Raw genomic sequence first — 27,624 nt, 5'->3', positions numbered from 1 at the left:
GCAATGGGAGCTCACCCCATCGCGGGGATTCAAACCGCTGACCTTCCGATCGGCAAGCCCTAGGCTCTGTGGTTTAACCCACAGCGCCACCCGCATCATGACTGGTAGCCACTGGTAAACTTGTCTTCCATGAATTTGTCCAATCCTCTTTTAAAGCCATCCAAGTTGCTGGCCATCACTGCCTCCTTTGGAAGCAAGTTCCAATAGTTTGACTATCTGTCCTGCATATTCCAACATTTAGCTTCATTGGATGCCTATGAGTTCTAGAGCTGTGTGGGAGAAAAACCTATTATCTATGCACTTTCTCCACACACTTCTATCATGTCACCACTTACAGAGCTGTTTTCTAAACAAAAAGGTCCGAAATACTGCAGCTTTGCCTCATAATGGAGTCACTCCATCCCTTTGATCATTTGGTTGCGCTTCCTTTTTCCAACTCTACAATATCCTTTTTGAGGCAAGGTGACCGGAATGGTACACAGTATACCAAAGGCCATCACACTATACATTCGTATAATGGCTTTAAGATTTCCGATGAAAGGTCTACCTTCCCTGGCCTGATGCCCTCCTGAGGACTTGGACTACAGTTCTCACCACCCCCAGTCTACTGACCTAATCTTTCTCCAAGGAAATGCAGACTTTTGTGAAGAAATGTGGAAATAATAAAAAATGTTGAGAGAGGAAAGGGAGAGGAAGTGGAGGGCAGAGGCAGAAGCTTTGTACCTGGTTTGGTTCTTACTACCACAGGATCTGATGGCAAGGATGGCGGGCCAACTCCTGCCTTATTCAGGGCCCGCACTCGAAAAATATAGCACTTTCCTGTCTCCAGATCAGACAGCTATCAAGAAAAGTGTAAGAAAAAGAGCAGGTAAAAGTCAGAGGTAACATGCCAGAGGTGGAGCAACTCCAGTACTTGCTTTCATTTCCCCTCCGCGTTCCTTTTTCCTTTGGTAACAGTCAGAGATAACATGTCAGAGGAGGGCATGTGTGTGCACACACACACACGGGCAGAGAGCATTTTCCTCCTAAAATAGGAGATATTCTTCTCTTATCTCTATGCTGCTCTGTGGTGGAAAAACAGTAGCTTCCCTCCACTGGCCCAGCACTGCCGTGGGGTGGAACAGCAGTTTTTAGAGTGTTTCTGAAATCTCTAGGACTTATTGTAATGGGGCCATCAGAACCGGCCCAGCCATTAGGCAGAGTGAGACCACCGCCTCAGGCAGCAGAAGCCCGAGGCAGCACCCCCATGGGTGCCCTGCCACCTCCACCAGTGGCAGATAAGCGCCACCACCATTGGCACTGATTTCAGACAAGACTGCATCCAGTTTGGGTGAGATCTCACCTGAAACTGTGTGAGAACTTGCAGAGCGCACAATATCTCCCACAATTTTGGGTGATCTCTCAGCCAAAATTGGTGCAATCTGCCAGTGGTGGATGCAGCAGGGCGTGTGGTAGAGGCCAAGTGGGTGGCGTAAGTTGTGGCAACAGCAGCAGATGTGGTGGTGGCAGGAGTGGCGGCAGTGGCAGGACAAATTTCTGTTTCGCCTCAGGTGGTCAAATGGGACACATCATCCCTGGGGACTGTGCAGTAGGAAGAAGAGAGATTTTTTTCCAGGGTAAGAAGAGAGCGTTACTCTCTGACTACCAATCTTGGCAAGAGGGCTGGTGGTACACTAGAACTGGCTTCATGGGCTGGATTCAGCCTGCAGACTTCAGTGGACCTTGGCGTCAGAGGAGCAACAACAGCTGTAATGCAGATGTAAAAGGCACAGGAAATACAAGAGAAAGACCTTCATGTGGGTGTTGGATATTGGCTGCTTGTTCAGTTGTTCCCAGGTGTCTGATCCCTCCTCACAGGCATCCACATAATAGCCAGTGACAGGGCCTGCTCCAGTATACACAGGTGGCTCCCAGTGAAGCATCAGAGATGTGTCTCTCACTTCTGTACACCTGACATCATAGGGAGGTCCTGTTTCAAGGGCAGATGAAATTTCAAAGTATGCGCAAATGAGAAGGTGGGAAAGCAGGGGCAAGGAGCACACATACCCCTTAATTTCATAGAATCATAGAACCATAGAATTGTAAAGTTGAATCCATGGACATACATTCCCCCCCACACCTGCCAGGAGGGGGCATAGTTAGACCACCGTTCCATCTGCTTGGGAGTCATCTGCTGTGACAACCTCACAATTGTCCTAAAGCCCAGACCTTCCTGGTGAGGCATTCTTCTCCTGCTGTTTTAAATTCCAAGGTGAGACTGGGCAAGATGCTTTTACCTGATGGTACGATTTAAGAACAGCTTTGGGACTCTTAATTGATGTGAAGCTGGTTTGAGGCATAACCCATCAGACAGGAGTTGAAGCAAAGTACAGGGTGTGTACGCATTTGGGATCACATTGTGAGACCACAGATTTTAAAACCCAGCACTGAAAATACAGGCAGTGTGCAGTAAATGGGTGTGTGAAGACAGCAATCAGTCTCAAGGCCTGGCATTGACTTTTACCTGGTTCTGGCATTGTCCACTCCTCGCACTTGAATATGTCACTGGGTTCTGATACCTTCCCAACACCAGCCACATTCATTGCATAACCACGGAACTCATAGAAGTGCCCTTCATCCAGGCTGGTGACCTATAGAATCGAAAGAGAGTGAAAGTCTCGCCTAAAAGTGATAGTACCGTATTTTTTGCTCTATAAGACTCACCTTTTCCCTTCTAAAAAGTAAGGGGAAATGTGTGTGTGTCTTGTGGAGTGAATGCAGGCTATGCAGCTATCACAGAAGCCAGAACAGCAAGAGGGATTGCTGCTTTTACTGCGCAGCGATCCCTCTTGCTGTTCTGGCTTCTGAGATTCAGAATATTTTTTTTCTTGTTTTCCTCCTCCAAAAACTAGGTGCGTCTTGTGGTCTGGTGCGTCTTATAGAGCGAAAAATACGGTAATTTATTTACTTATTTCTTCAGAGGCAAACTAATGGCACAAACACCCATACCGTGTAAACACGCTGAGCGATTGGCTTAATGTTGATCTCGTGCCATTCAATCTGTGACACATCGTGTTGATCCAGGAAATAGCCCAGGATTGTTGTGCCTCCTTTGCGTTTGGGAGGCTTCCAAGCAATGGTCATGTTGTCTTTCCCACAACTCAGCAAGGCAAAGGCCCGCGGGGCTGATGGACAAGCTGTGCAGGAAATAAATTAAAGGATAATGAAGGTTTAGAATCTGATCAGCATTCAGCTGCTCTCTCAAGTTGTAGTGGTTTCAGGGGATAATGTGTACGCCATAACTAAGAGAAATTTGAATTGGTTTGCCTTTTAAGGAAAAAGGACCTAATTCATGCTTCTCAAACCAATTCATGAACTAAAACACAACTATCTTTCAAAATCTGCACTTTCCCTAATTTTGCAAAACAGTTCTCCAACCAAACAATATGCACAAAGATGGCTAAAATGTGACATATCATGTGACATTGTGTACATTGGATTAGGGGAAACTGCTTGCAAAATATGTTTATATAAGTCAAAGCTGCATACAGAAGAAATTCACACTAAAATGCCAATGAATTTTCAGAGGAATTTTATTTTATTTTCTTTTAAAAAATGCAAGTTCCTGCAGAAATGCAGAGAACTGAGTTTAAAGTAGGAAAAATGAGAAAGCTAGAGGACAAAAATGGATAGATCTGCCCACCCATAGCTGTCAAGTGTCCCTTATTTGAAGGGACAGTCCCTTATTCCAGTGCCATGTCCCGCTGCTGTCCCTTATTGATGGATGTCCCTTAAATGTCCTTTAAATGATGTCCCTTAAATTTCAAAGGAAGCAGCTCCTCTCCCTCCCTCCCTGCCGGCCAGGGAGGAGGGAGGCTCCAACTGTGTTGCTTGGCTGTGTTGCTCACCCAATAAGAAGTCTGAGAATGACTGGGGGGTGGAGCTTGCATGCCTTGTGTGTGGCTAGTTAATGCAAGCTGAGGGGTTTTTTGAATGCTGGACGCCATTTTGTTGCACATGCTGCTGCAAACTTTGCAGTGCAAAGCCAGGCCGTGGAGCCATCTTAAGCTGAGGCTGCATAGGCCTTGTGGTGCATGTGATTCAGATTCTATTCAGTGGAACCTCTGGTTACAAAGTTGGTTGGACAGTATTCTCGAAGCTACCCAGCATGAGTTTGACCAGACTGCAGGAGGACAGGAAGACTGGAGTGCCTAGAACAGGTGAGGCTGCAGGTCCCTTATTTTGGCTGCTGGTCCCTTATTTTCAAGGCTGCTGGTCCCTTATTTTCAAATCTGTAAATTGACAGCTATGTGCCCACCTCAAACACAATACTTACAGATAGCCTGCCTCACAATGATAGCATCTGATTCAGGGGAGCTGTCACCCACGCCAGCTTCATTGACACATTTCACACAAAAGACGTACTCTTTGCCTGTTTTGAGCCCTGGAACGGTGAACCTGATAAACAATTGAAACCCCCCCTGCATGGTCATTTCTTAGCACCTTACAAGTCACCTTCCAAACTCAGAATATAAAAGTGCTTGCAGTCTTCAGCCTATTTATTTATTTATTAACATTTGCAGACACAAACAATACTGAAAGCAGAATCGCACATAACCACCATGAATACAAGTACAGTGGATGCTCAGGTTGTGAACGTGATCTGTGTGAGAAGCACATTTGCAACCCGCAGCGCCACATCTGCGTGCACACAGGTCACGATTCAGAGCTTCTGCACATGTGCAAAGCACGATTTAGCGCTTCTGCGCATGCGCAAGTGCCAAAACCCAGAAGTAACCCATTCCAGTACTTCCGGGTTAGGTGTGGTGTGCAACCCGAAGCATCTGCAACCCGACGTATGACTGTAATCATGATTATGCAATAAAAAGAGTTTCTGGAGCAGCTCCTAGTGAATTCAAAACGACTAGCTGATTGGAGAACTGGGCCCAAGCTAACAAAATGAAGTCAAATAGGGATAAATGTAAGGTTCTGCAGAACCGGCTGCACAAATATAAGATGGGGGACACCTGGCTTACTAGTAGTACATGTGAAAATGATCTAGGGGTCAGCAGTGTAGCTAGGGGGCAGGGGGAGGAGTGGGGTGCACTGGGTGCCACTTACCCAGGGGGGCGGCATTTACCGTGGGGCTTGCAGTGTGCCTGAGCCACATGTCTCTCCTGGGAGTGATGTGGTGGCTCGAGTGTCTGCAGGTACTACGTCGCCCTGCAGCTGAGGGGGAGGCAGTGGGTGGACTCCTGCAGCCACTGCGCCGCCTTTACATGGAAGATGGAGCAAGCTTGTTTTCTTCTGCTCTGGAGGGCAGGACTTGAACCAAGGGCTTCAAGTTACAAGAAAGGAGATTCCAACTAATTTTCAGGAAGAACTTTCTGACTGCAAGAGCTGTTTGACAGTGGAATGGACTCCCTTGGGAGGTTGTGGACTCTTCTTCCTTGGAGGTTTTTAAGCAGAAGTTGGATGGCCATCTGTCATGGATGATTTAGCTGAGAGTCTTGCATTGCAGGGGGTTGGACTAGATGACCCTTCCAACCCTAAAACTCCATGATTCTATGATTCCATGAATCACAGTGTCTTGAACATCTCCAATGAACACAGTGAAACTTACTTCTGAGTAGACATGCACAGAATTGCCCTGTACATTAGTTACAGTTAGATCCCATTGAGATATATGGGACTTCCAAATAAGTCATCATTCGCCTTTCATTATTGATTTCAATGGGACCTCAGTTTAGCTAACTTACCTGCCTGTATCCAACCCAATAACGTCATAAAATAGTACAAACAAATGGAATTTCCCCCTCCCCTGTTTCAAATCTCAGAACTGGGTGATAGGATCCAGCCCATGCCCTCAAAGAAGGTCAGAGAGGAGATGCAGAGAGGGATACCAAATTGCTTTACCAACTTACTCATTACATGTGATGGGTTTATTGTTGACCGTTTGCCATTCATCTGTCCCAACCTCCCGGCAATATATATAATAGCCAAGTGGTTCCTGGCCCTCCTTTGGCTTGCTCCACTTCAGGAAAACAGAAGTGTTTGTGTCTCTGAAGGTCAGCACCTGGGCTGGAGGTGGGAGGGGAGCTGAAGAAGGAAAAAGAAGAGGGATAGAATCACCAAAGAACAGCAGCTATTGGGAGCCTATTCTGTAGCTCCTTCCAGGTTCAAGTTGGGTGTTATTGCTATCAACCACGGGTAGGGGTGGGGAAGAAATTGGGTGTGGTTCACATTTTAATGCAAGTCCACCTAATTTGCATTTCCAGAAGCAATCTGCAAATTGATATACAACTAACCTTTGAAATTTGCCCTTCTCCAAATTTTGCAAAGAAGTTCTCCAACCAATGTGTTTGTAACGAAGTGTATATTAGAGGAAAGTGTGTGTAAAGATGCATATACTATAATAATAATAATAATAATAATAATAATAATAATAATAATAATAATAATAATAATAATAATCTATTTATACCCTGCCCATCTGGCTGAGTTTCCCCAGCCACTCTGGGCGGCTCCCAATCGAGTGTTAAAAACAATACAGCATTAAATATTAAAAACTTCCCCATATACTATATACTAGTGAAAATAACATACCAAAATGTTTTATATTCGGGGAAACTGCTTGTAAAAGCAAAACTGCATACAAGGTACATCAGGAGAAATGTTCACTGAAACGAATCCATTAAAAAAAAGATTACCTATTTTTTCTCCAGAAGAGATGGGCTCACTGGGCAAGGAAGGCTCGCTCACTCCATACTTGTTCACAGACCGCACTCGGAAGCAATAGGACTTCCCTTTGTCCAGATCAAAGACAGTGAATGTTGTGGAATTCACTAGGGTGTCCAGATTAGCCATCTGCCAGCTGTCGCTGCCTGCTATCGACTGAGAAGATAGGAAGGGTGATTTATCAGTGGCTAATTGCTATAAACTAGAGACAGTAGCGCTACAAGGATAAAGGATTATTATTAATGTTGTTTATTTGATTCATATACGACTCTTCCTCCTGAAGAAGCCCAGGGCAGCAGACACCATAATGATAAAGCATTTGAAACATTCTAAAAACAGCTAAAAACATTAACTCAACCAAGTGACCTCGGGGTTGCCAGGAACTGTGTATTTCTGCTATCCACTGCCTGGGCAAGCAGGAAGGCTTTCAGATTTCTCCTGAAAGTCAATAGTGAAGGAGGCAGAGGAAGGGCATTCTGCAAATGGGGAGCCACCACTGAAAAGGACCCACCAGGAGATAAAGAATTACACAAGTTTTAGAAGACATCTGAAGGCAGCCCTGTAATGCTTGATGTTATGTTTTCAGATATGCTGTAAGCCACCCAGAGTATTGGGGAAACCCAGCCAGATGGGCGGGCATTATTATTATTATTCAATGCCAACAGGGCAGCCTCCAGTAGTGGGACCACTAACAAAGCCTCTCCTGCTGATCGTAGGATCCAAGATGGTTGAGACTGGGGAAGGTGCTCTTTTAGGTCCTTGGGTCCCAAAATATAGTCCGGCCCCCCACAAGGTCTGAGGGACAAGTTTGCTGAAAAAGTTTGCTGACCCCTTATCTAGCTCAGCATTGTCCGCACTGACTGGCAGCAGTTTTAGGCAGGGGATATCCCCAGCCCTACCTGGGAGTGCTTGGGGATTGAACCTGTGGCCTTTGGCATGGAAAGCAGCTGCTCTATGACTGAGCTACTGTCCTTCCCCTGGCTTGGAGCACTTGGAGGTGGATCAGATCCAAAGGCCCACCTAGTCCTGTTCTCACGGTGGCCACCAGATGCCTCTGGGAAGCTGCAGGTATCATAAAAGCTGCTACTTTTGCACTCAGAACAACAAAGTGACATATAAGTCAGGTAAAGGTAAAGGATCCCTGGATGGTTAAGTCCAGTCAAAGGTGCCTAAGGAGATGAGAGAGTAGCTTGGAAAAATTACCCAAGTCCTTGCAATTGGGGGGGGTTGAACAATTTGAATAATTTCTGGATTAATCCATGGCACACTTGGAAGCCCTTGCCCATTTCTAATTAATTTTATTAATTAATTGAAAAGCCATTCTAGGCCATTTATTGTTTGTTTTTGTTTTTTAAAAAACCACAGTGGTATACAAAGGTAGCATAAAAACAGCACTATAATCGAAGCAGTAAAAGAACATTATGAAAATACGAACAGTTGAGAGAGAAATACAGAAATAACAGAGTCAAATCCTATAGGTCAGGGAAAAGCCGGGGCAAAAATATAGAGAGATGTTCACAAGATCTTTGAAGCAACTAACAGGAATGTAGGACGGCACTGACTTCAGTTCTGTCCTGTATTTGCCAGATGCAACACCGTTTCCATTCTGCTTCAGTTCAGCTTCCAAGAAAAATGATCTCTTGCTGTCCACTATGGTGAAATGTTATGCAATCAATCAAACAATTAATTAATTAATCACCTTACCATTTCATTATTGCACATCATTCATTACAGCGCAGAGGAAATGCAATACACATTGTGGGTGGACAGGGGAGTCTTAAATAATGTATTGTTAGGTATTGTTTGAGACTGAAAAACGCAAGAGCAGTGCTACTGATTGCATTCGCTGGGTTGGTTTTCGTTCCAGACATGGGATGAATTAGGGAACATCGGCAATTTCTACTCCCATTTCCGATGGGCTTCTCCAGCATCCTTAGCAACTAACAGATGGTGCTTCTTGTATGTTCTCTGTGCCCTTTCCTTACCTTTTCAATATAGTAACTCAGTGGCTCTTTGCCTCTAGGGTCTGGTTCATCCCAAGAGAGGACAACATATTCTTCCCTGATCTCACTGGCATGAACGTTGGTGGGTGGCAAAGGGACTTTGATCTTGGCTGTGGGAGAAAAACAACAAGCCAACCTTTCAGCAATTTAATTTGGAATAGAAAAGTGTTTGCAAGGAAGACCAATTAACAGCCAGATGGATAAAAGTCACCAGATGGAGCAGCCCCCAAAACAGCTGATGAGAAGTACAACTAGAAATTCATGTTTGAAGCCAAATTTATCAAATTCGCATTTCTGAAACATTATGAGAACTGGAACACAGCCAGATTTCAAAAAACTTCGAACTTATCTGAACTTTGCAATGGAATTCTCCAACCAAAGATTTGCAAAAATGCATGTATCAGGGGAACATTGGTGAAAATGCATTATATGAGAAGTTGCTTGCAAAAGTGTGCACATCAGTCAAAACTGCAGACAGGAGAAATTTAAAACAAAAATCCTGGAGATTTTTTCAGGAAAACCTGCAAATTCAGAAAACGAAAACAAACACCCCTGGCAATTGCTGCAGAAACTTGCGGAACTGAATTGAAGAAAAATGAGAGATTTGCAGAAATGAAATCGACAGATCCTTCCATCCCTAGCCACCACTGATCAGACCCCATGGATATAATCTTCATTCTGCTCCAACGCCCAATGTTTTTCAAAGGAGACAGCAGCAATGGTACCTCAACTCTGCCGCCAGCATTGCTGCTAGACATGGATGGGATAGGGCAGTGGTTAAAGTCCAATCGCTGCATCCAGGGCCAGCCCAGGGGATTTTGCCTCTTGAGGCAAAAAATGAAAATGCCACCTTCTGGTAGAGCCTCCCCTTCCTTCTCTGCAGCCCCCCTGCCACTGTCTCCTTCTCTGTGCTCCCTCTTCAGGTGCCTGGAGGTGGCCCAGGGCAGCCCCAATGCGCCAAATGCGGTGAGGGAGTAAAAGAAGGTGGTGTGTGGTGGAGGTGGCAAGAGACAGTGAGTGGCACACTTCTTAAAGCCTGTGTCTCCTGCCTGAGGCAACTGTCTCACTGCGCCCAGGGACGCGGACTTATAAAAAATATTGGGGGGGGGCCCGGGAAAGCTCATGAATAATAAATAAGCTCATGAATATGCAAATAAAGTGGCGCCGCCTCCTCGTGAGCGAATAGGGGAGAGCGTGCTGCGCCTATCAATCAGCTCCGGAGCGGAAATTGGGTGGAGCTTTTGCTCGGGAGGGAGGGCAGGAGGCATGCAGCCCGACCCTGTGCATTTTGGGCTGGGGGAGGGCGGCGGCGGCGCTCTGCTGGAGGGGCGCCGGAGATTATTGGGGGGGTGGAGCCCCCCCAAGCGAATTTTTGAGGGGGCTCGGGCCCCCTCAAGCCCCATGGAGTCGGCGCCTATGCATGGGCCGGCCCTAAGTGCATTCATGCAGCCCCCCCCTCCAGCACCATCCAGTTAAGCAACAGTGATGGTGGTGCTGGGAGGGCAGCTCTGCAGTGTCACCCAACCACACGCCCCACTTCTAGGAACTAGGGCTCCTGAGGTATTTAAAATACAGAGAAATCAAGGGAAGTAAATGTTTTTGGAGAAAACCCCTTGTTTAACAGAAATGCCCATTCAGAGCCACTTCCACTTTGAGCAAAATATAGTTATTTGGGCATTTCTAGTCTGCTAAACTCCTAAGTGATTGTTAGTTATATAAAGAAGTTCTTGGGCACGACATTAATCATTGGTGGGGAAAAGGACAAAGGTCACATGCGAACTTACGTTCCAGTTCATCTTTGGAAACTGTAATTGTCCTAAATCCGTCATCATAAGGGATATCTAGTCAGGGAGCAGAGAGGGAAAGAGGAAGAGATGGGGATAAGTGGGGAATCATGAAAAGAATTACAAATTGCGTTTGGGGGCAGTGAATGGCCAGGATGCTACCTGGCTTGACTAGGGGGCTGTGGCTGGGAACTGACCTGCCCCATTATGGCCAAACGACATATATGTGAGCTTGCACCTCTCTTAGTGGCTTTAAATCCATAGTGGGGGTTAGCCTTGAGCACAGTGGATGAGTTGGTCCCAAAGCTCTTAAGCAACCATCCAATGATGGTATAGAACAGAGCTTTCCAAACTTTTCATGGTGGTGACAGACTTTTTAGACATGCATCAATTCGTGACACAGTAATTCAGTTTTGCATCATTTTGCAACACAGTAGTTAAGCTTTATTAGCAAACCGGAGGTTAAACTAACCCCTTTCCAGCCCCGGGACGAGTGTGGGGAGCATTCGTGAGAGACACCTACACACTGCAGCTAGCTGACACACTAATGTGTTGTGACACACAGTTTGGAAAGCTCTGGTACAGAAGCTAGAAGGCTGAAGCTTGTGCTCTTGCTTCTTCAGCTTCCAAAGCAATCATGCAGACTTGTGTTAAGCTTGTGCTAGGCTAAATTGGTGGGTGTGGGAGCCTACATGGTGAGGAATAGGGAACAGGGTTCAGAGGCTGCATGCCTGATGAGAGCATCTTCAAAGACCAATTCTGCTCCCCTGGGGTCCTCTAAACTGCAAGGGGGCAGAATTCTTCAGAGATAGTCAACATGGCACCCTCCAGATTTTGGTGGGCTCCAGCTCCCATCAGCCTCAGCCAGCATGGTCACTGGTCAGGGATGATGGGAAGTGAAGTCCAACAACACCTGGAGGGTACCACTTTGGCTACCCTTGGTTTAAGGGACCTTAAAGTTGGGAGAAGTCCCCCCTTTCCTTACTGTCACCATTTTGAACTACAGAGGACTCTTGTATGCAAAGTGTTGCAGTTGCTAGTCTTTTTGTTCTTCTTGTTTTAGGCTGGGCCAGAATAAACAGCCTAGATATTTTTCCTGGTCACTTTTGGGGTATGGCAATAATCTTAGGGAGTTGTTTAAAATGTGTTAATTTTTGTCAGGGGGGCTTATAAATAAGACGAGGTGGAAGAGAAGTAGAGGAGGATTTTGTCTTCTCTCTTTGTTTCATAAACAAGGGCGGAAAACTATGTTGCTGAGCTGCTTTCAAAGCGGACCAGTGATATTCCCATATGCCTTCCAGAATGGATCACTGGGAATGATGCTCTGTTGTGACATAGTGCCATTGCCCGGGGCATTCTTGGGGGGAAGATGACTGCCCCCACCAGCCACTTTTGATAGGACATGTGACATTATTCTGAGTGGTCCTGCACAGATCTATTGCTCTTGAAGTCTGCTGACACAGGGTAATTGTTCTGTGTTTTGAACATTAAAATTGTTTTATTTGGGATTACTGGTGGGTTTTATGATCTTGGAGGCTGCCTTGGATGTTAAGAAAATAGCAATTGTCTTGGAGCAATTAAAAACCCCAACATACTTAGCACTCTTTTGCTGTCATTTGGGTCTATCATTGTCACTGGGTCGCTGGCCTTCGATGGGTTACTGATGCCTGCACGGTTAACGGCCTTTACTCGGAATTGGTATGTCTTCCCTTCAGTGAGACCTAAAACAGGAGATCTGCAGGCTTTCACGAGCTTATCATTGCACAATACCCATTCGCCTGTGCCTGCTTCACACCTGGAAAAAGAAGGACCTTACAGTTTGGGTGCAACATGATCTGGGAAAGAAAGAGATAACAGATCTGTGGCTTCTGAGGACAGACCTCTCAATGTAATACCCAATGACAGGACTTCCACCATTATCACTGGGAGTAATCCAGGAAAGTATGAGACTGTTTCTATTCACGTCATGGCATTGCACACTGAGGGGTGACCCAGGAGCTCCAGCAGTTTCAGCCTCGGCATCTAAAGATAAGAAAAAAACATGCTTAGATGGTTTCCTGTAGGTCAGGTTGGCCCATAAGCTAGAATGGCTCCCAAGTTTTATCTTCTGGCCCTTGAAAGCACGGTAAAGTTTTAGAGAAGGCACTGTACAAAATTTGCCTACAGTAGGTATGTGGAACTGAATCCGACCTGTGGACTGGATCCTTATCTCCCCCCACTCACCCACCGGCCAAGCTTGAAAGGTAGGTGGGACCATTCACTCGATCTCACAATGACAACAGGTGACTCATTTTTGCACAACGCTCTGTAAACCCTGACAATTAGTTGGTTGTCAGGATTTGCATAGCGCTGTGCACGGAAGCCCTGGCAATCAGATGATCAGGAGGGCTTACAAAGCAGTATGCACAGAGAGCCAGTGTGGTGTAGTGGTTAAGAGTGGTGGACTCGTAATCTGGTGAACTGGGTTCGTGTCCCTGCTCCTCCACATGTAGCTGCTGGATTACCTTGGGCTATTCACACTTCTCTGAAGTGTCTCAGCCCCACTCACCTCACAGAGTGTTTGTTGTGGGGGAGGAAGGGAAAGGAGAACATTAGCCGCTTTGAGACTCCTTCGGGTAGTGATAAAGTGGGATATCAAATCCAAACTCTTCTTTGCAAGCCCTGAAAATCAGCTGATTGATGGCACTCACTAAGCACAATGCAAGGAGCTGTGAAGGTGCCACTGATCAGCTGATGGCTGGCACTTGCGAACCCTTTTTCAGCCCAGATGCATCTTTACCTGCCATGCACTTGACATCCTAAATGGCATCAGGTGTAGGGCTGGTGCATGTGGCTTTGCCAAAACAGCCTCATAGGCTAAATGGGAAGACCTGCTGGACCTAAGTCTGTAGGCAAGAGGTTCCTTACCACTGACCTGTGGTTTTGCTTTTGCTTTCTCCCTAAAAACTGTAAGGCTCTAAGCAGAACCAACTTTTTTTTTAGTTCCATACAGACCATTGACATTTTAGGGCCTTTGTAAATTACAATTATACAACAATGCCATCACCAAACAGCAGCAAACAAGTGCACCTACCCCTAACAAACACATAAGCTCTTTGCTCGTTGTACCCATCATGTGTCGGTATGCGGATGCTGTAAAACCCTTCATCTTCTTTGTAAGCGCAAGAGACTATCAGGGAAGCCTCCTGGGCCTCACACTTTATTTGCCGGCGATCAGAATCTCTCAGCAACTCACCTGAGCGCAAGAGAAAGATGGTAACTGAGGACATACCTGGTCGGTGGCTTCCTAACAGAGCTAAAACGTAGCAAAATTTCAGAATGTGAAATTATAATTCCAGCGCTATTTGGGAATGTTAATGGAAAATTAAATGCAGAGGGTATTCTTGCATAAACACTCAATCTTGGATAATTTGCTTAAGAATTTCGTCCCCAAATTCATTTAATCTCTTCTTCCAGCATTCATTTGGGAAAAGCCAGGTGCCTTTCCCCCCTTACCCCCAAGATAAATTTTCCTGTAATTAGTACCAGGAACCAGGTATGTAGCACCAGGAGCCATGTGGCCCCCAAAAAGTTCCCTGTAAAGGAATGCGGCCCTCAGGCTGAAAAATTATTCCAACCCTGGTCCGAAGTGTTGGCTGTATTGGGGCCCCACTTCAGACAACAAAATGTCTTGGGCCAGGATTTTCTTAATACTTGTCAAATGGCAATAGTCATGGATGGTCGGGGGGGTTTGGGGGGGGGAGGGGTTACAAATACAGACCATCTCTGAACCAGCGGATGTCTCGTTGGTATTCCTGCAAGTCTGAAGTAAAAGTGCAGCAAAGCGTGAAGGGCTCCTTTTCTCTGGAAAAGACAGGCCTCAGAGTGCTAGCAAAGTCAGCTTCCAGGTCCCTGAGTGACTCTAAAAAGAGAAGATGTTAGGTAAGAGCATCTGGCCTTGCCAGATGTAAGGAGATAGCGATTTCCATCCAGTGCATCTGGCTGTTAACCAAAAGGTTGGTGGTCTGAGCCCACCCAGGGACAGCTGTGGGCAGGATTCCTGCATTGCAGGGGGTTGGACTAGATGACCCTTGTGGTCCCTTCCAACTCTACAATTCTATGATTCAACGATCTGTTCATCACAATCAGTGCTATTTCCTTTCAGCTACAGTTCAGCTTCTGCTAAAACCTAACTTTGATCATCTCACTATCTCTTATGGCCAAAACTAATGTGATTAGGTAAAGGTAAAGGGACTCCTGACCATTAGGTCCAGTCGTGGCCAACTCTGGGGTTGCGGCGCTCATCTCGCTTTATTGGCCGAGGGATCCGGCGTACAGCTTCCAGGTCATGTGGCCAGCATGACTAAGCCACTTCTGGTGAACCAAAGCAGCACACAGAAAGGCCGTTTACCTTCCCGCCGGAGCGGTACCTATTTATTTACTTGCACTTTGACGTGCTTTCGAACTGCTAGGTTGGCAGGAGCAGGGACCGAGCAACGGGAGCTCACCCCATCGCGGGGATTCAAACCGCCGACCTTCTGATCGGCAAGCCCTAGGCTCTGTGGTTTAGACCACAGCGCCACCCACATCCCAGTGTGATTAATGATGCAATTAATTAATTTAAATGCATTTCAGAGGAAGTGAAATGTAAAACACAATGCAGAAAACAACTAATTATTTACATCACGTTTGCAGATCAAAAAACCCAACCATTTCCATTCCTGAATTCTAATGAACATGTGAATTGTAACAATTTCTGCTCCGGTTTTCCTTTTGTGTTAGAACTCTCTAGATGTCTGCAGCTTTCGGCTGCCACAAACAGCCAAGCTCACAAGCAGAAGGCAGTGCATGGAGCTAATCTCTGCTCTTTGCATCCAGTTTAAGGAAAGTGTGGAACTGCTGTGTTTGACTCATTCATTATTTTTATTGGGCATCTATACAACCCCCTCCTCCAATCATATCTATGCTATTTTTATTTTTTTTATATAAAATTTTTATTGGTTTTACAAGGTTTTTATAAACACAAACAAACAAACAAAGACACTTACAAACATGTATAATTTCATATCCTTTTTTTCTTAAACCTTACTTCGTCGACTTCCCCATACCTCCCCTTTCTACATCCCAATTTCCAAAATTATTTCAGCAAATCCTAACACTTAATTTTATCGAATTTTTCCCTTGTTCTTTTCTTTTACTTACCGTATTTTTTGCTCTATAAGACTCACTTTTCCCCTCCTAAAAAATAAGGGGAAATGTGTGTGCGTCTTATGGAGCGAATGCAGGCTGTGCAGCTATCCCAGAAGCCAGAACAGCAAGAGGGATTGCTGCTTCCACTGCACAGCGATCCCTCTTGCTGTTCTGGCTTCTGAAATTCAGAATATTTTTTTTCTTGTTTTCCTCCTCCAAAAACTAGGTGCGCCTTGTGGTCTGGTGCGTCTTATAGAGCGAAAAATACGGTAATCTTTTTCAGCTGTAAACCCCTTTCCCCCCCTCAAATCTCGACATTTTAGCACTCATTAATTTTACAATATTTCTTAAGATAAACTTTAAATTTCTTCCAATCTTCTTCCGCCGTCTCTTTCCCCTGATCACGGATTCTGCCAGTCATTTCGGCCAGTCCCATATAGTCTATCACTTTCATCTGCCATTCTTCCAGAGTGGGTAGATCTTGAGTCTTCCAATGCTTTGCGATGAGTATTCTTGCTGCTGTAGTAGCATACATAAAGAAAATTCTATCTTTCTTTGACACCAACTGGCTGACAATGCCCAAGAGAAAGGCCTCTGGTTTCTTAGGAAAAGTACATTTAAGCACCTTTTTCATTTCATTATATATCATTTCCCAGAAAGCCTTAATCTTCGGGCACGTCCACCAAAGGTGATAGAAAGTACCTTCAATTTCTTTACATTTCCAACACTTATTGTCAGGCAAATGGTAAATTTTTGCTAGCTTGACTGGGGTCATGTACATATCTATGCTATTTTTAAACCCACTTTAGGGCTCCTCCAGACAACTTGTTTATTGAGCATTTATCCTGATTTGCTTACAAAAACGGTTACTTGGAGTTTATACAGTGTGCAGACTTTATTGAACATTCATTCTGGTATGTTTGCAGGGAGGTTATGTAGCTTCTAGCATTCATCCTGATTTGCTTGCACCTACCCTCCTTCTTCCATTCTGAACAAGTACAAAGAGGTTCTCTCCATGAGCAAATGTGTTGTGCCACAAATCCTGTGGCAGCCATTTTGTTTGTTTGTTTTTAAGCGTTTATTAATTTTCCAATAAAAACATCCAATTAACATATCAAATCAGATCCAATAAAAATAAAAAACTAAAATAAAAAAGGTCCAATTGTCTTCCAAATTGTAATAATTTTGTTTTGACTTCCCACGGTCTGAATTTCGAAGTACATTCAACATCATAGTCCTGCCTCTCATCATCCTCAATGTTATTCATAATTCCATGTCCGATTTTTCCCTTCCACATTTTGACTCTGGTTCTACGATCCTCATTCATGTCAGAAAACCGATACTTTTTTTTCCCTATGGAGTGCAGATATTGTACTCCTTCAGCTGTTTTTTCATTGCACCGCTTCATTTAATTGCATCCAATTTCAAAGTTCTGTCCAGCTCTTTGAGAGTTGTTATTTTGGCAGCTCCCAGATCGCTAATCTTTCCTGTCCAGGTGTTATCAAAGAGACAGAGAGAAATTTCCTTCTGTACCCTCCTTGTTGATTTATCTTAAACAGACTGTTTGCAATGTAGCCATATATCAGACAGTTATCAATTGGCCTTTGGAATCTTCCCAGTCCCCCCTCCGGGCCCTAGAGGGGGCTGCCAGACATCCATTTAGCTCCCTCTCTCGCTCGTAATCAAAAAAACATCTTTTTGCAAACAGTTGTATATGTAATATTGTTTCCAGTCTTTATAACCAACCATCCGTTAGCTCCTGTTTCTCTTAATCAGGGAAGTATTTCAGATATTCAATAACTACGTGGTGGGAGACTCCATTTTGTCTTTTGTCCTTTGTTTTCGTCTTTAACAGACATTTCCGGTCTTAGAAGAGAAGTGGCTGCGAATAGATCCCAATTATATATGAAAGTCCATCTGAACTCACTTTTTGAAGAGCAATTTAAGTTCTTAATGAGACTTGGCATGCATTACGGATTGTTGATGTTAAGGATAAAAGAATGTTTTTTTTTACATACCAAGCCCCTCCACATTCCAAACGTCATGATGAGGATCTCTTTGAAGTTCGATCTTTTGCACCAGAGACTGTACATACTGCAGGTTTTTTCCAGCTTCTTCAATTCAGAATGTGTCTGTTTGTTTTCCAAATCTTTATATTTTCCCAAACAGATGCGTCCGGCTATGGGGTGGCGTCACAGGAGTGTCAGCCGTCCCTAGCTCCGTGACCCAGTGCCCCTGCCGTCTGCTGTGGAAGCCATTTTGTGACTGGTGCTCACAACACTCTCTCAAAATTCCAAATGTGCCCACAGGCCCTGAAAGGTTGGCAACCCCTGGAGTAAAGCTTATTTGGAACAGGAACCTTTCTCTCTCTCCACAGAATAGACATAGACCTGCTTCCCAGTCACCATTTAGACATTCTTCCAGTGGCATAGCAACCCCTGCCAGCACCTGGGGCGGACCAAAGATGTTGAGCGTTTTTGGGGGAAATCGAAGTTGTTGAGCCCCCTGAGGAACTGCAGTGGTGTCCACAAACTCCCCTGACACAAAGCAGCCAACTTAAAACACTGCAGACCCCGTGCTGCCCTACAGAGCCCCGTGACGCCCTATGGGTGCCCTCCTCCGCCCCTGGCTACCTATGCAACTGCTTTCTCCCCAGTATTCCCATCTCATCATTTGGGCAACAAAATGGCCCCAAACTGTACTATGAAGTGACATGCCAGGCTAAACCAATATAGAGAAAACCACAAAAGAAGAAAAGTTTTGTACTTACTTTTATATATCTCTGAGTCAAATCCAGACTCCTTTCCATAATATTCTACCAAAAAAAAGAGAGGAAGGGAATTGATGAGATAGGCATTATATATACTTATTTTTTATTTTATTTTTATAAATTTTTATTAGTGTTTTAACATATCATTTTCAACACTAATTAAACATACTTTTACATCTTATTCAATTTTTTTGACTCCCATCAGTCCTGTCTGAAAATTTTCCAATCTAATCTCTTAATATGCATTTCTTATTTTCTTATTTTCCCTATTACATTTCAAACTCATAACCAATATCTCTATCTTTTTCTACTTTGTAACACTTCATATATTTCTCCTTACAAAACTTCTTGTAGTCCTGCTAGCGTAATTTGTTGGTTACAGTTGCTCTTCAAATAATTCATATACTTCTTCCAATCTTCTGTAAATCTTGGTCCCTCAGGTTTCAAATCCTTCCTGTCATTTTGTCCAGTTCTGCATAGTCCATTAATTTCGTCTGCCATTCTTCTTTTGTCAGAATGGCATTATATATACTTATAGCTGGGATGAACAATCTGTGGCCCTTCAGAAGTCGTTGGTCATCCTCAGTGAGCACAACCAATGGTAAGGGATGACTGGAGTTGGAATCCAACAACATCTGGAAGGCCATTGGTTCCCAGTTCCTGGTTTATAGAATTGTATTTCAGTTCTCTAAATAATAATGCCCAGGAGCTGATCAGCAGATCCTCCAAAGCAGTGTTCACATTCCCCATTTCCCCCAGGGTCATAGCTCAGTAGTTTTGCATGCAAAAGGACTAGGTTCAATCTCTGGTTTCTCTAGGTAGGGCTGGGAAAGACCAGTCTCTGTCTGAAACCTTGGAGAGCTGCTAACAGTTTGTGCAGCAACAATCCTGAGCTAGATGGGTCCATGGGCTGACTTGGAATAAGGCAGCTTCCTATGCTCGTATCAACATTGAAGAATTCCAGAAGCAGTTCTGGTGGGTTTCCTTTGGATGAGAGGGTGCTAATGCCTTGGAGAGTTCTGCATTGTTTGGTTTATTTTGAAGTATACAGGCAGAGCATAAGTGAAGGTAGGCACTCTTGGAAGGCAGCAGGTCTGCGAACTCACATTAGATATCTAGAGCAACTTTCCCCCAACCAGGTGCCCTTCAAATACTTTGGACTGCAACTCCCATCAGCTCCAGACAGCATGGCCAATGCCCAGGGATCATGGGAGCTGTAGTCCAGAACAACTGGACAGCACCAGAACGCTGCCCAAGAGAGAGGCCCTATGTATCCACAATGTGCTTAGAGGTCACTCGCAGATCTCACTGTCTTGGCCTCATAGCTGTAGAGGAAAATCTCCTATTTACCACCAAAGAAAAATCCCAGTGGGTTACAGGGATCCATAATGGAACAGATGGGGCCTGAACCAAAGTAAACACGGGAAACAATCTGGTAAACATTGTGGATGATTAAATTATATGTTGCTTCTGTTACAATGGGTCGTTGCTATAACAGCAGATTAAGGTAATTTTGCATCACATGGAAAGTCTTCCATTTCCATTTTTACTGCAAGGAACTTCTTCAGGCTCCTGAACAAAAATTTTGTTTTATCATTATGATGATGGTTTATTAATTTATATACTGCTTACTTGCCAAGGTGGCTTCTAAGCGGAAGAATTTAGAACAAAAACTAAATTATCAATAGAACAAGGTCAAAATAAATTTTTCTATGAAACATAAACACCAGTAAAACTTTAAAAAACAAATATGCATAACTCAATTATATTGCCTAGGTAGGGTTGCTGAAATAAACAGGTTTTCCCACAGGAGTCTAAAATGATACAGCATGGCCACCTGCCTAATGTCAATAAGCAGGAAGTCCAGAAGCACAGCTTTTACCACGCTAAAATATTAGCTCCTCGCAAATGAGAAACAAAGATGATGTGCAAACCCCAAACATTTTGCAACGCGGAAGCTGCAAGGAAGGTTCCTGAGAGAGTCCTAAAGCATTTTAGAGAGAAAAGAAAATCTCTTCCCCCTTTCCCACATCCACTTACTCCTGACGAGCACTGTGGCAAATGAGTAGGCTTCGCCATAAGCGTTTTTCACTTCTACGCTGTATTCAGCAGAATCGTCCAAGGAGCACCTGAAAGAAAGAGAGGAAGCTAAAAGCACCTGGCTCTGAGGGGGCCCCAAGAGGCCTCAACAGCAATGAGCGCCAGTCCAAGGGCAGGAATAGGATGCCTTTTTCAGCCAGAGGGCCGCAATCTCTTGAGGGGAACCTTCTGGGGGCCACATTCAAGTGGTGGTTGGGGCCAGAGGCAAAGGTGGGTGAAGCAATTGACGTGGAGATTCTTAACTTTGCAGGCTAGGCTGTATTCTAACCACACAAAAGTGAAATGTACACCTATACATATACACACACCTTCATCCTTCAACCAGGAAATAAGAGCCATCATTGTGCTTCAAGGACCCATTCCAGCTAGGCAAAGGCACTTGTGTAGGGTGAAGAGGAGGGCCAGGGAGGGGGCAGGGCTTGGGATGGGGCGTGGTCTAGGGAGAATATCAAGGGATAGACAAAGAGGCTGGGAGGGTCGCAGTCTCTTGAAAGTGTTGGGGTGCCACACGGCTTTCAGTCCAGAAGCCCCGATTTCTAATATACAAGTGTGTGCTTATTTTTAATACCTGTGGGTTGGACTATTAAGACATTCTGCAGAAAGCTCAGAGGAGAAATGGCACCTGATGTTTCAATAAAGATAAATCACAATCTGGCTTTTCCTTGCTTTCGTGCAAGTCCGTTACCTGCTGATGTCCAAAGTCAGCATTCCAAACTCATTCTTCATCTTATATTTCCCCGCTGGAGCCAGACGAGGGTCAATCCGAACTCCATTTTTATACCTAGTCAGGTGCAAATAAACAAACACAGAGACATGAAAAGAAGCAGCAAGGCCAGATTTCAGGTAGGGATGGATGAATCTGTAAATTTTGGTTATCTAAGTTTATCGTTTTGCCAATTTTAAATTCAGTGCTCCATATTTCCCCAACAATCTGTGATTTTTTAAGAAACAGAAGAAAGTTCTCATGATAATTTGTCAGCATTTTAGTGCCAATTTCCCCTAAGAAGCATATTTCTGTATGCAGTTTTTTTAAAATAAACATTTTGTTTTGCAAGCCATCTCTCCTAATATAATGCATTTTGTGTCATTTTCACTAATAAATGCATTTGTGTGCACGCTTTAACCAAGCAGATACATCTTCATACACTTTACTTGGCCGGAGAACTTCATTTCAAGTTTCAGAGAAGTATGAATGCCAAAAGAATGACGGGGTTTCCCTTTGCATATTGCTGCAAAAAGAGTGGTTTTAGCAGGGTCACCTTTAAATGCAAACTGAATAACATTCCACACCCGCAGCCCTAATTGCAGGGGACTCTTGAAACTGAATTCTTCCATCTCTGCCCACTCACCAAGTCACCTCTGGCAGAGGAGAAGCCAGAACTGTACATTCCAGTTTGACACTCATTCTTTCCCAGACTGCGTGAGCCCGGAGAGGGATCCAGAACATGGGCGGCCGGCAAGAAAGCAGCTCCATGACCTCCTTTTCCAACTGTGCCTTTGCTTCAGCCTAGGACAAGGACCACAAACAGCTTTAAAACCTTTTATCTTAGTGTTCTATAAATACACTTGCAGGAACTGGGCAGGCAACTCTTAACACCCTTCTGTTTTCTGCTACAGAATAATCAGGCAGGCCCTTTCTGGAAGCTGCCTTATATGGAGTCAGACTATTAGACCACCTAGCTCAGTATCGTGTACACTGACTGGCAGCAGCTCTCAAAGGCTTCAGACAGAGCGTCAAGCCTGTGAAAGTATCTCATGGAACAGCTCTCCCAGGAAGCTTAAATTTGTCAGCCTTTCATGGGAGGGATTCAGGAGCATACTGTAAATTTTAAGTTTGTGCAGGTAAGATGCCGCCTCGGTGCACTAAATCCAAATATATACCTTTGTAGCTAGGAAAGGTATATCCACTGAAAAGTGTGGGATATAAACAAATGATTTACAGGACGATGTCTGACATGCAGCTTACCTGTCACAGTATTTCTATTTAAATCATAGAAATTTGCATCTATACATATAAATCCTTATATGCAGATACTTGTCCTCCTGGGCTGGATCCAACTAACTTCTACTCAGAGTTGACCTATTGAAATTAATGGTCATTGCTAACTTGGGTCCATTAATTTCAGCAGATCTATTCCAAGTAAATGTTAGTGGAGAGCATCCCCATCCTTTCTGGAGATATATAAGTGGCCACTGTATGGAAGTCGCATGTCCACAATTTTGGAAATCTAACACGTTCCTTTATCTTATAATGTACTGTTTCACAGAGCTGCAATGGTTGGAATGGTTTAACAGTAAATCCACCTTCTCTGGGGCTCTGTGTGGGGTAATGGTGGTCCCCTAACAACTCTCAGCACCCTTAAACTACAGTTCCCAATATTCTTTGGGGGAAGCCATGACTGTTTAAAGTGAGATGAAACTGCTTTAAATGTATAGTGCATATGGGGCTGAAGGGGCTTCAGGACTCAGAACTAACCAGGAGGTGTCAATGAACACTGAGATTCCTTCCTGGCTTGGTTATTTTACCTGCTGGTTGTTAACCCACTTGCTATAACAACAGAGTATCTACATACAACAGTCAGGCTCTCTTTTCGCAAACCACGCAGCGCCGACCCTTTCTTGTCCCATCTAACATACATAACTTTAATCTGTTGCTCGGGCAGAAATCACTGCCAGAAAGCAATGGAAAAGTATCCACACATGCGCAGAGCCAGACATTCCTCCTCCGCAAAGCTGCAGCCTTGAGGCTGATCTTCATAGTACAATTTGCAAGCTTCCAGACTGGCCCCAAGCTGGTGGATGGATGTGAGTTGAAATGCTATGCAAAAGTATCACTGAAAGTTTGTATCCGCCCAATGAACTTTGCCTCTGTGGATGCTGCTGGCTCTTGACTCTCAAACAACCCACTTTAAGCTGCTCCTCCCCTTACCTTCCTCCGCAGAGCCTTTTTGTCAGCTCTCACACGCAAGGCCCGGCAGTTCCAAATGACCGTTTTCTCCAGTTTCTCCATTTCGTTCCCAAAACGAACTCTCTTCTGTCCTCTTTTCTCTAGCTCCAAAACAGTAGTCTTCTGCCTCATTTTCGTTTCCCTGGGGACAGAAAGCATTAAATATATAGCATCCAGCTTTCCATGTCCTCTCACAGGGTTCAGGTTGTGGGATGTAATCCACTGAGAGCAGTCAAGTACAACATTCCTTGTTTTCCTAGAGTGGACATGCAAAGGAATGTTTGGTCCAGCCAGGCGAAACTTCCTGTTCCTCCTGGCCTGGAGCATCCTTCCTTGCATGTGACTAGTGGGTGGGGGTGACCTTTCCAGACCTGGTAAAAGGACAAGGCATGCTGCCACTCTCTCCTCTTCCATCTTCCTTTCGTCCTGCGAACTTCCTGGAATGAACTGCTGGCTGCCAGCCAAGCAGTCCCTCAGGTCATCTCCCTTATGGGGTACACCTCTTTTATACGTTTGTAACTTTAAGCCTAAAGCCTGCCTTCAGGGATCACATTTTGCTTTGCCTGATAGTGAGTAAACTTTCTTTTTACTGCTTTATTCTTTTAGGAGGGATTCAAAGGGTCTTATCAGGAAAATATTAGAACACATTTCAATCTGGACAAGCCAGACTGAATCACTTAAGAAACTCACATGAGTTTTCAACTAGTTTTCTGCTGTGTAGAGGGGAATGCACTCTGCTAAATAAAGGAACTTGCTGTCAGGAGTTCGTCCTACACTCGAGTAGGACCCTGGCAGAGACACATGCCCGACTGGCATGTTCTCTCCCTCCTGGTTGATCATCCGGGAGCTTCAAAAGCTTTCTTCTGCCCGAACATCACAGCGACCGATGCCAACAGACATTGGCACACTTAGGGATCCGCAGAGTCTTCTCAGCTTGCGTAACAGACCTCATTTTGGCTAATCTACTTTATTTCCATATAAACACACACGGAGCACTGTAACATGGCTCCCTCTCTCTCTAGCATCAGACAGCAAAGAGAAAGAACAAAGGACAATAGTCCCTCTTCACGGAACACAGTAACACAAACATCCTGTCTCCGTCACTTCCCACTCTGTGGAGTCAAAACATACACCATCATGTGATAGACAACAATCCCATGACTGCAATCATGGAGCAGGAATTCTAACACTTGCTAGTGCAAGTTAGGAAGGATACTAATAAACAATATATATCCTCTTGGGGGCCCCTGAACATTCCCACACAGGTTTTGCCCGAACTAGCAATCTTTATCCTTTTTCATTCTCTCTGCTTCTACAGTCAGAGGCACTAATGCTTCTAAATACCAGTTGCTGGAAGCCACAGGAGCGGAGTTGGCTCTTGTGCTCATGTTCTGCTTGCCAGTTTCCCACAAGCATTTGGTTAGCCGCTGTGAGAAGGGGAGGCTGGACTAAATGGGCCATTGGCCTGGTCCAGTAGGCTCTTCTTATGTTCTTAACCTATGAGCAGGGCTCTAGATGGCGGGTAGCCAATATGGTACCCTCCAGATACGTTTGAACTCTCAACGCACATTAGTCAGCATGGCCAATAACCAGGGATTTGTTAGAGCTGAACCACATCTGGAGGGCATCACATGACTATCTTCTTATGCTCGCAGGTATGGCTCCAGAAAATTAATGCGTCCAAAGGTTTGCTGGTGATATCAGTTCACATTCACGCAGCAGACAGATTTTAAGTGCAAATGTACACGGTTCCATCACTAAGATAACTGACCCTAACTGAACTCATTATGCTTTAGAATTTTGGAAAAGTTTGCTCTAGTAAGCTACTGGACCTACCATGATTTTTCCGATGTCAATGCAAGTGCAGATGCTATGGACAAATCCAGACGTGTGAAGCCCTCTTCTTCTTCACTGTTACCCCCAAGGTTGAGAAAGCAGATAGAAATGAAAGATTTCATGAATACCAAAGAAGTACTACAAGGTGCAGCGAGGGAGATATGTAACGGGACAAGTTCAAGAACAAAAATGTTTCACATGGACTAGAGGTGCCAAAAACCCCCAGCCTGTTTCTAAATACAACAGCACTATACTCAGTTAGGGATGGGTGATCTGTCAATTTCAGTCTCTCCCTGTTTCCCATTTGTCCAATCTTAAATTCAGATTCCTGGCATTACAAATGGCAACTCCACTCATATGATATGCTGAATATCCAAACTTTAGTGACATTCTCATGGGAATGCTAGCAATCCCTAATGAGTTTTGTGAATCTCCCAAAGCTTCGCTCTTAGTTTTCGTGAATTCACAAAATTTATCACAAAAGGTTTACATTATCTGAAATTCTGGCATTCACTGTTACTGTGTGTGTGCGCGCACACACACACACACACACACACACACACACACACGCACTCTCTCTCTCTCTCTCTCTCTCTATATATATATATATAAAACACTTCAGAGCACTGGGTTTTGTCATTTCATTCATTCCTTGGCTAACCTGGTCCTGAACTTTGCCTTCCTTGTTCTAGAGCTCATTTGTAGATTTCTGTGCCTCTCCTCCTTTTGCTCCTCTTCCCTGTGGTGGGAAAAGCTTCGGATTTCCATGATGGACACTTATAAGGGGAGGGAATTCCTGTCAGAAACAATAACATCAAATGTTCATGAAAATAATAGACAAAAATACAAAATTGCATAGAGACATTTTTATGTATTGAAAAATTCAGACTAAAATGCTGGTGTATTTTTATGAGAACATTAGAAAAGAAAATGGAAAATGATGTGAAAAATGTAAAGAACTTGCTTGGAAAAAATGAGAAACTGAGAGAACTGAAAATTGATGAATTTACCCATCCCTGTTGAAGAAGACACATACTAATTCACCCATTCATTCATTCAGTTAGTTAATTAGTTATTTGCTTTCTCTTGCCCATAATAACCCAAAGCAACTTACAACCAAACAGACAATAAGCCCCACCTAGATATGTTAAAACCAAGATAAATTATTCAGGTGAATTATCTCAGAAATTACTCAAAATACTTCTTAGACAACACAGTCTCCAAATCTGTAAAATGAAACTCCCATTTAACTCACTGGATTTAAATAGGTTTTTTTGTCTTTGGCATGTTGGTTTTATTGTGTGTCTCAAGTTCTGTTTGGAAGATGCATTTTCTGTTTTAATTAGAACATCTGAGGCTAATACTTTTAATAAACTGTTTACGCTTGAATGCAAGTAACGGGTTTTAAAATAGCCCATGTGTTAAACTGTTGCAGTGAACACAAAACACTCAGACTTAACTGTGCATGTGTTCCCATCACTCTTGCATCAACAGGGCTCAGGCAAGAGGAAGCATAAGAACTGCAGCAAGTGGAAAGACAATTGTCTTAAATTCGGGATGAAAATAACACTTAGCAGCTGCGAAATGGATATAAATAAATTAGTAGTCTTTAGTATTACATTATAGACTTTATTTAGATTTAATTAAGACATTATTTAGACTGTACATTATAAAAAATGACGTCATTGCTTCTTTAGTCCAGAATCCCAGGTGTGTAACCTGATATCTGTAACACCTAGCACTGAGGTCACCAACCCAGTGCCCTTGAAGGATTACACTGGAGCTGCTGGGCAAGTTCCCCAGACTCTGAGCTTTAATTTTAAAAAAGACATTAGTCTCTAGCCCTCCTAGAAAGAAAGTTATGTGGTAAAATTTGCAGGTACCTTCAAAATGACTTCTGCGAAAAGAGAGTACAATGTGGACCCAATGTGGACACATGGTATATTTTTCCTGCTACTGAGGAAACACACACACACCTGTTATTAGATAGCAATAGCAAAAGTTTATGCATTAACTGTTAAACCACTCTGAGAATTATAGCTCTGTGAGGAGACCAGGGGTCTCCTCATAAGTCTTGTTATGCTTAATCCCAGAGTCACCTGTGAGAATAGAATACTAGACTAGATAGGCCATTGGACTGATCCACTTAGGTGCTCTTTGCTTTCTTACGCAAATAAACTATAGTAACCAGAATTCTTTGGGGGAAATCACAAAGGTTTAAAGTGATATGATGTGGCTTTAAATATATAGTACTTGGAGTCCCTGATTTTTAGGGGCCACGTGGCACATTTGGCAATC

At 44.1% G+C, this 27,624-nt stretch overlaps 1 protein-coding gene and 1 long non-coding RNA gene across 3 annotated transcripts in view; one reads left to right on the top strand and one right to left on the bottom strand.

Moving 5' to 3' along the window:
• Positions 1-27,624, bottom strand: part of MYOM3 (myomesin 3) — a 47,531-nt gene that overhangs the window by 17,019 nt on the left and 2,888 nt on the right. The window contains exons 2-21 of one of the 2 annotated variants that reach the window (XM_081204056.1): positions 25,988-26,122; positions 25,327-25,401; positions 23,473-23,632; positions 21,893-22,050; positions 21,229-21,324; positions 20,484-20,572; positions 18,444-18,488; positions 14,265-14,405; positions 13,578-13,739; positions 12,385-12,526; positions 12,100-12,299; positions 10,505-10,561; positions 8,703-8,830; positions 6,690-6,873; positions 5,904-6,078; positions 4,316-4,437; positions 2,989-3,176; positions 2,504-2,630; positions 1,791-1,969; positions 724-838 (exon numbers count right to left, since the gene is read on the bottom strand). In XM_081204056.1, coding sequence (XP_081060182.1) covers positions 724-838; positions 1,791-1,969; positions 2,504-2,630; positions 2,989-3,176; positions 4,316-4,437; positions 5,904-6,078; positions 6,690-6,873; positions 8,703-8,830; positions 10,505-10,561; positions 12,100-12,299; positions 12,385-12,526; positions 13,578-13,739; positions 14,265-14,405; positions 18,444-18,488; positions 20,484-20,572; positions 21,229-21,324; positions 21,893-22,050; positions 23,473-23,632; positions 25,327-25,401; positions 25,988-26,094 — 2,650 coding nt within the window. In that variant the 5' untranslated portion in view covers positions 26,095-26,122. Of the gene's footprint in view, positions 1-723; positions 839-1,790; positions 1,970-2,503; positions 2,631-2,988; positions 3,177-4,315; positions 4,438-5,903; positions 6,079-6,689; positions 6,874-8,702; positions 8,831-10,504; positions 10,562-12,099; positions 12,300-12,384; positions 12,527-13,577; positions 13,740-14,264; positions 14,406-18,443; positions 18,489-20,483; positions 20,573-21,228; positions 21,325-21,892; positions 22,051-23,472; positions 23,920-25,326; positions 25,402-25,987; positions 26,123-27,624 lie in introns of those variants that run through there. The other variant, XM_081204055.1, reaches the window with a different exon arrangement.
• The window catches only part of LOC308592556, a 48,292-nt gene continuing 42,915 nt past the window's right edge, over positions 22,248-27,624 (top strand). The window contains exon 1 of the long non-coding RNA XR_014010545.1: positions 22,248-22,385. This is a non-coding gene — a long non-coding RNA (uncharacterized lncRNA). The remainder of the gene's footprint in view (positions 22,386-27,624) is intronic.

Source organism: Podarcis bocagei, assembly GCF_964188305.1.
Source record: "Podarcis bocagei genome assembly, chromosome: 7".
Lineage (NCBI taxonomy): Eukaryota > Metazoa > Chordata > Lepidosauria > Squamata > Lacertidae > Podarcis > Podarcis bocagei.
Note: the sequence above shows the minus strand (reverse complement) of the source record. Positions and strands in the feature narration are given on the sequence as shown.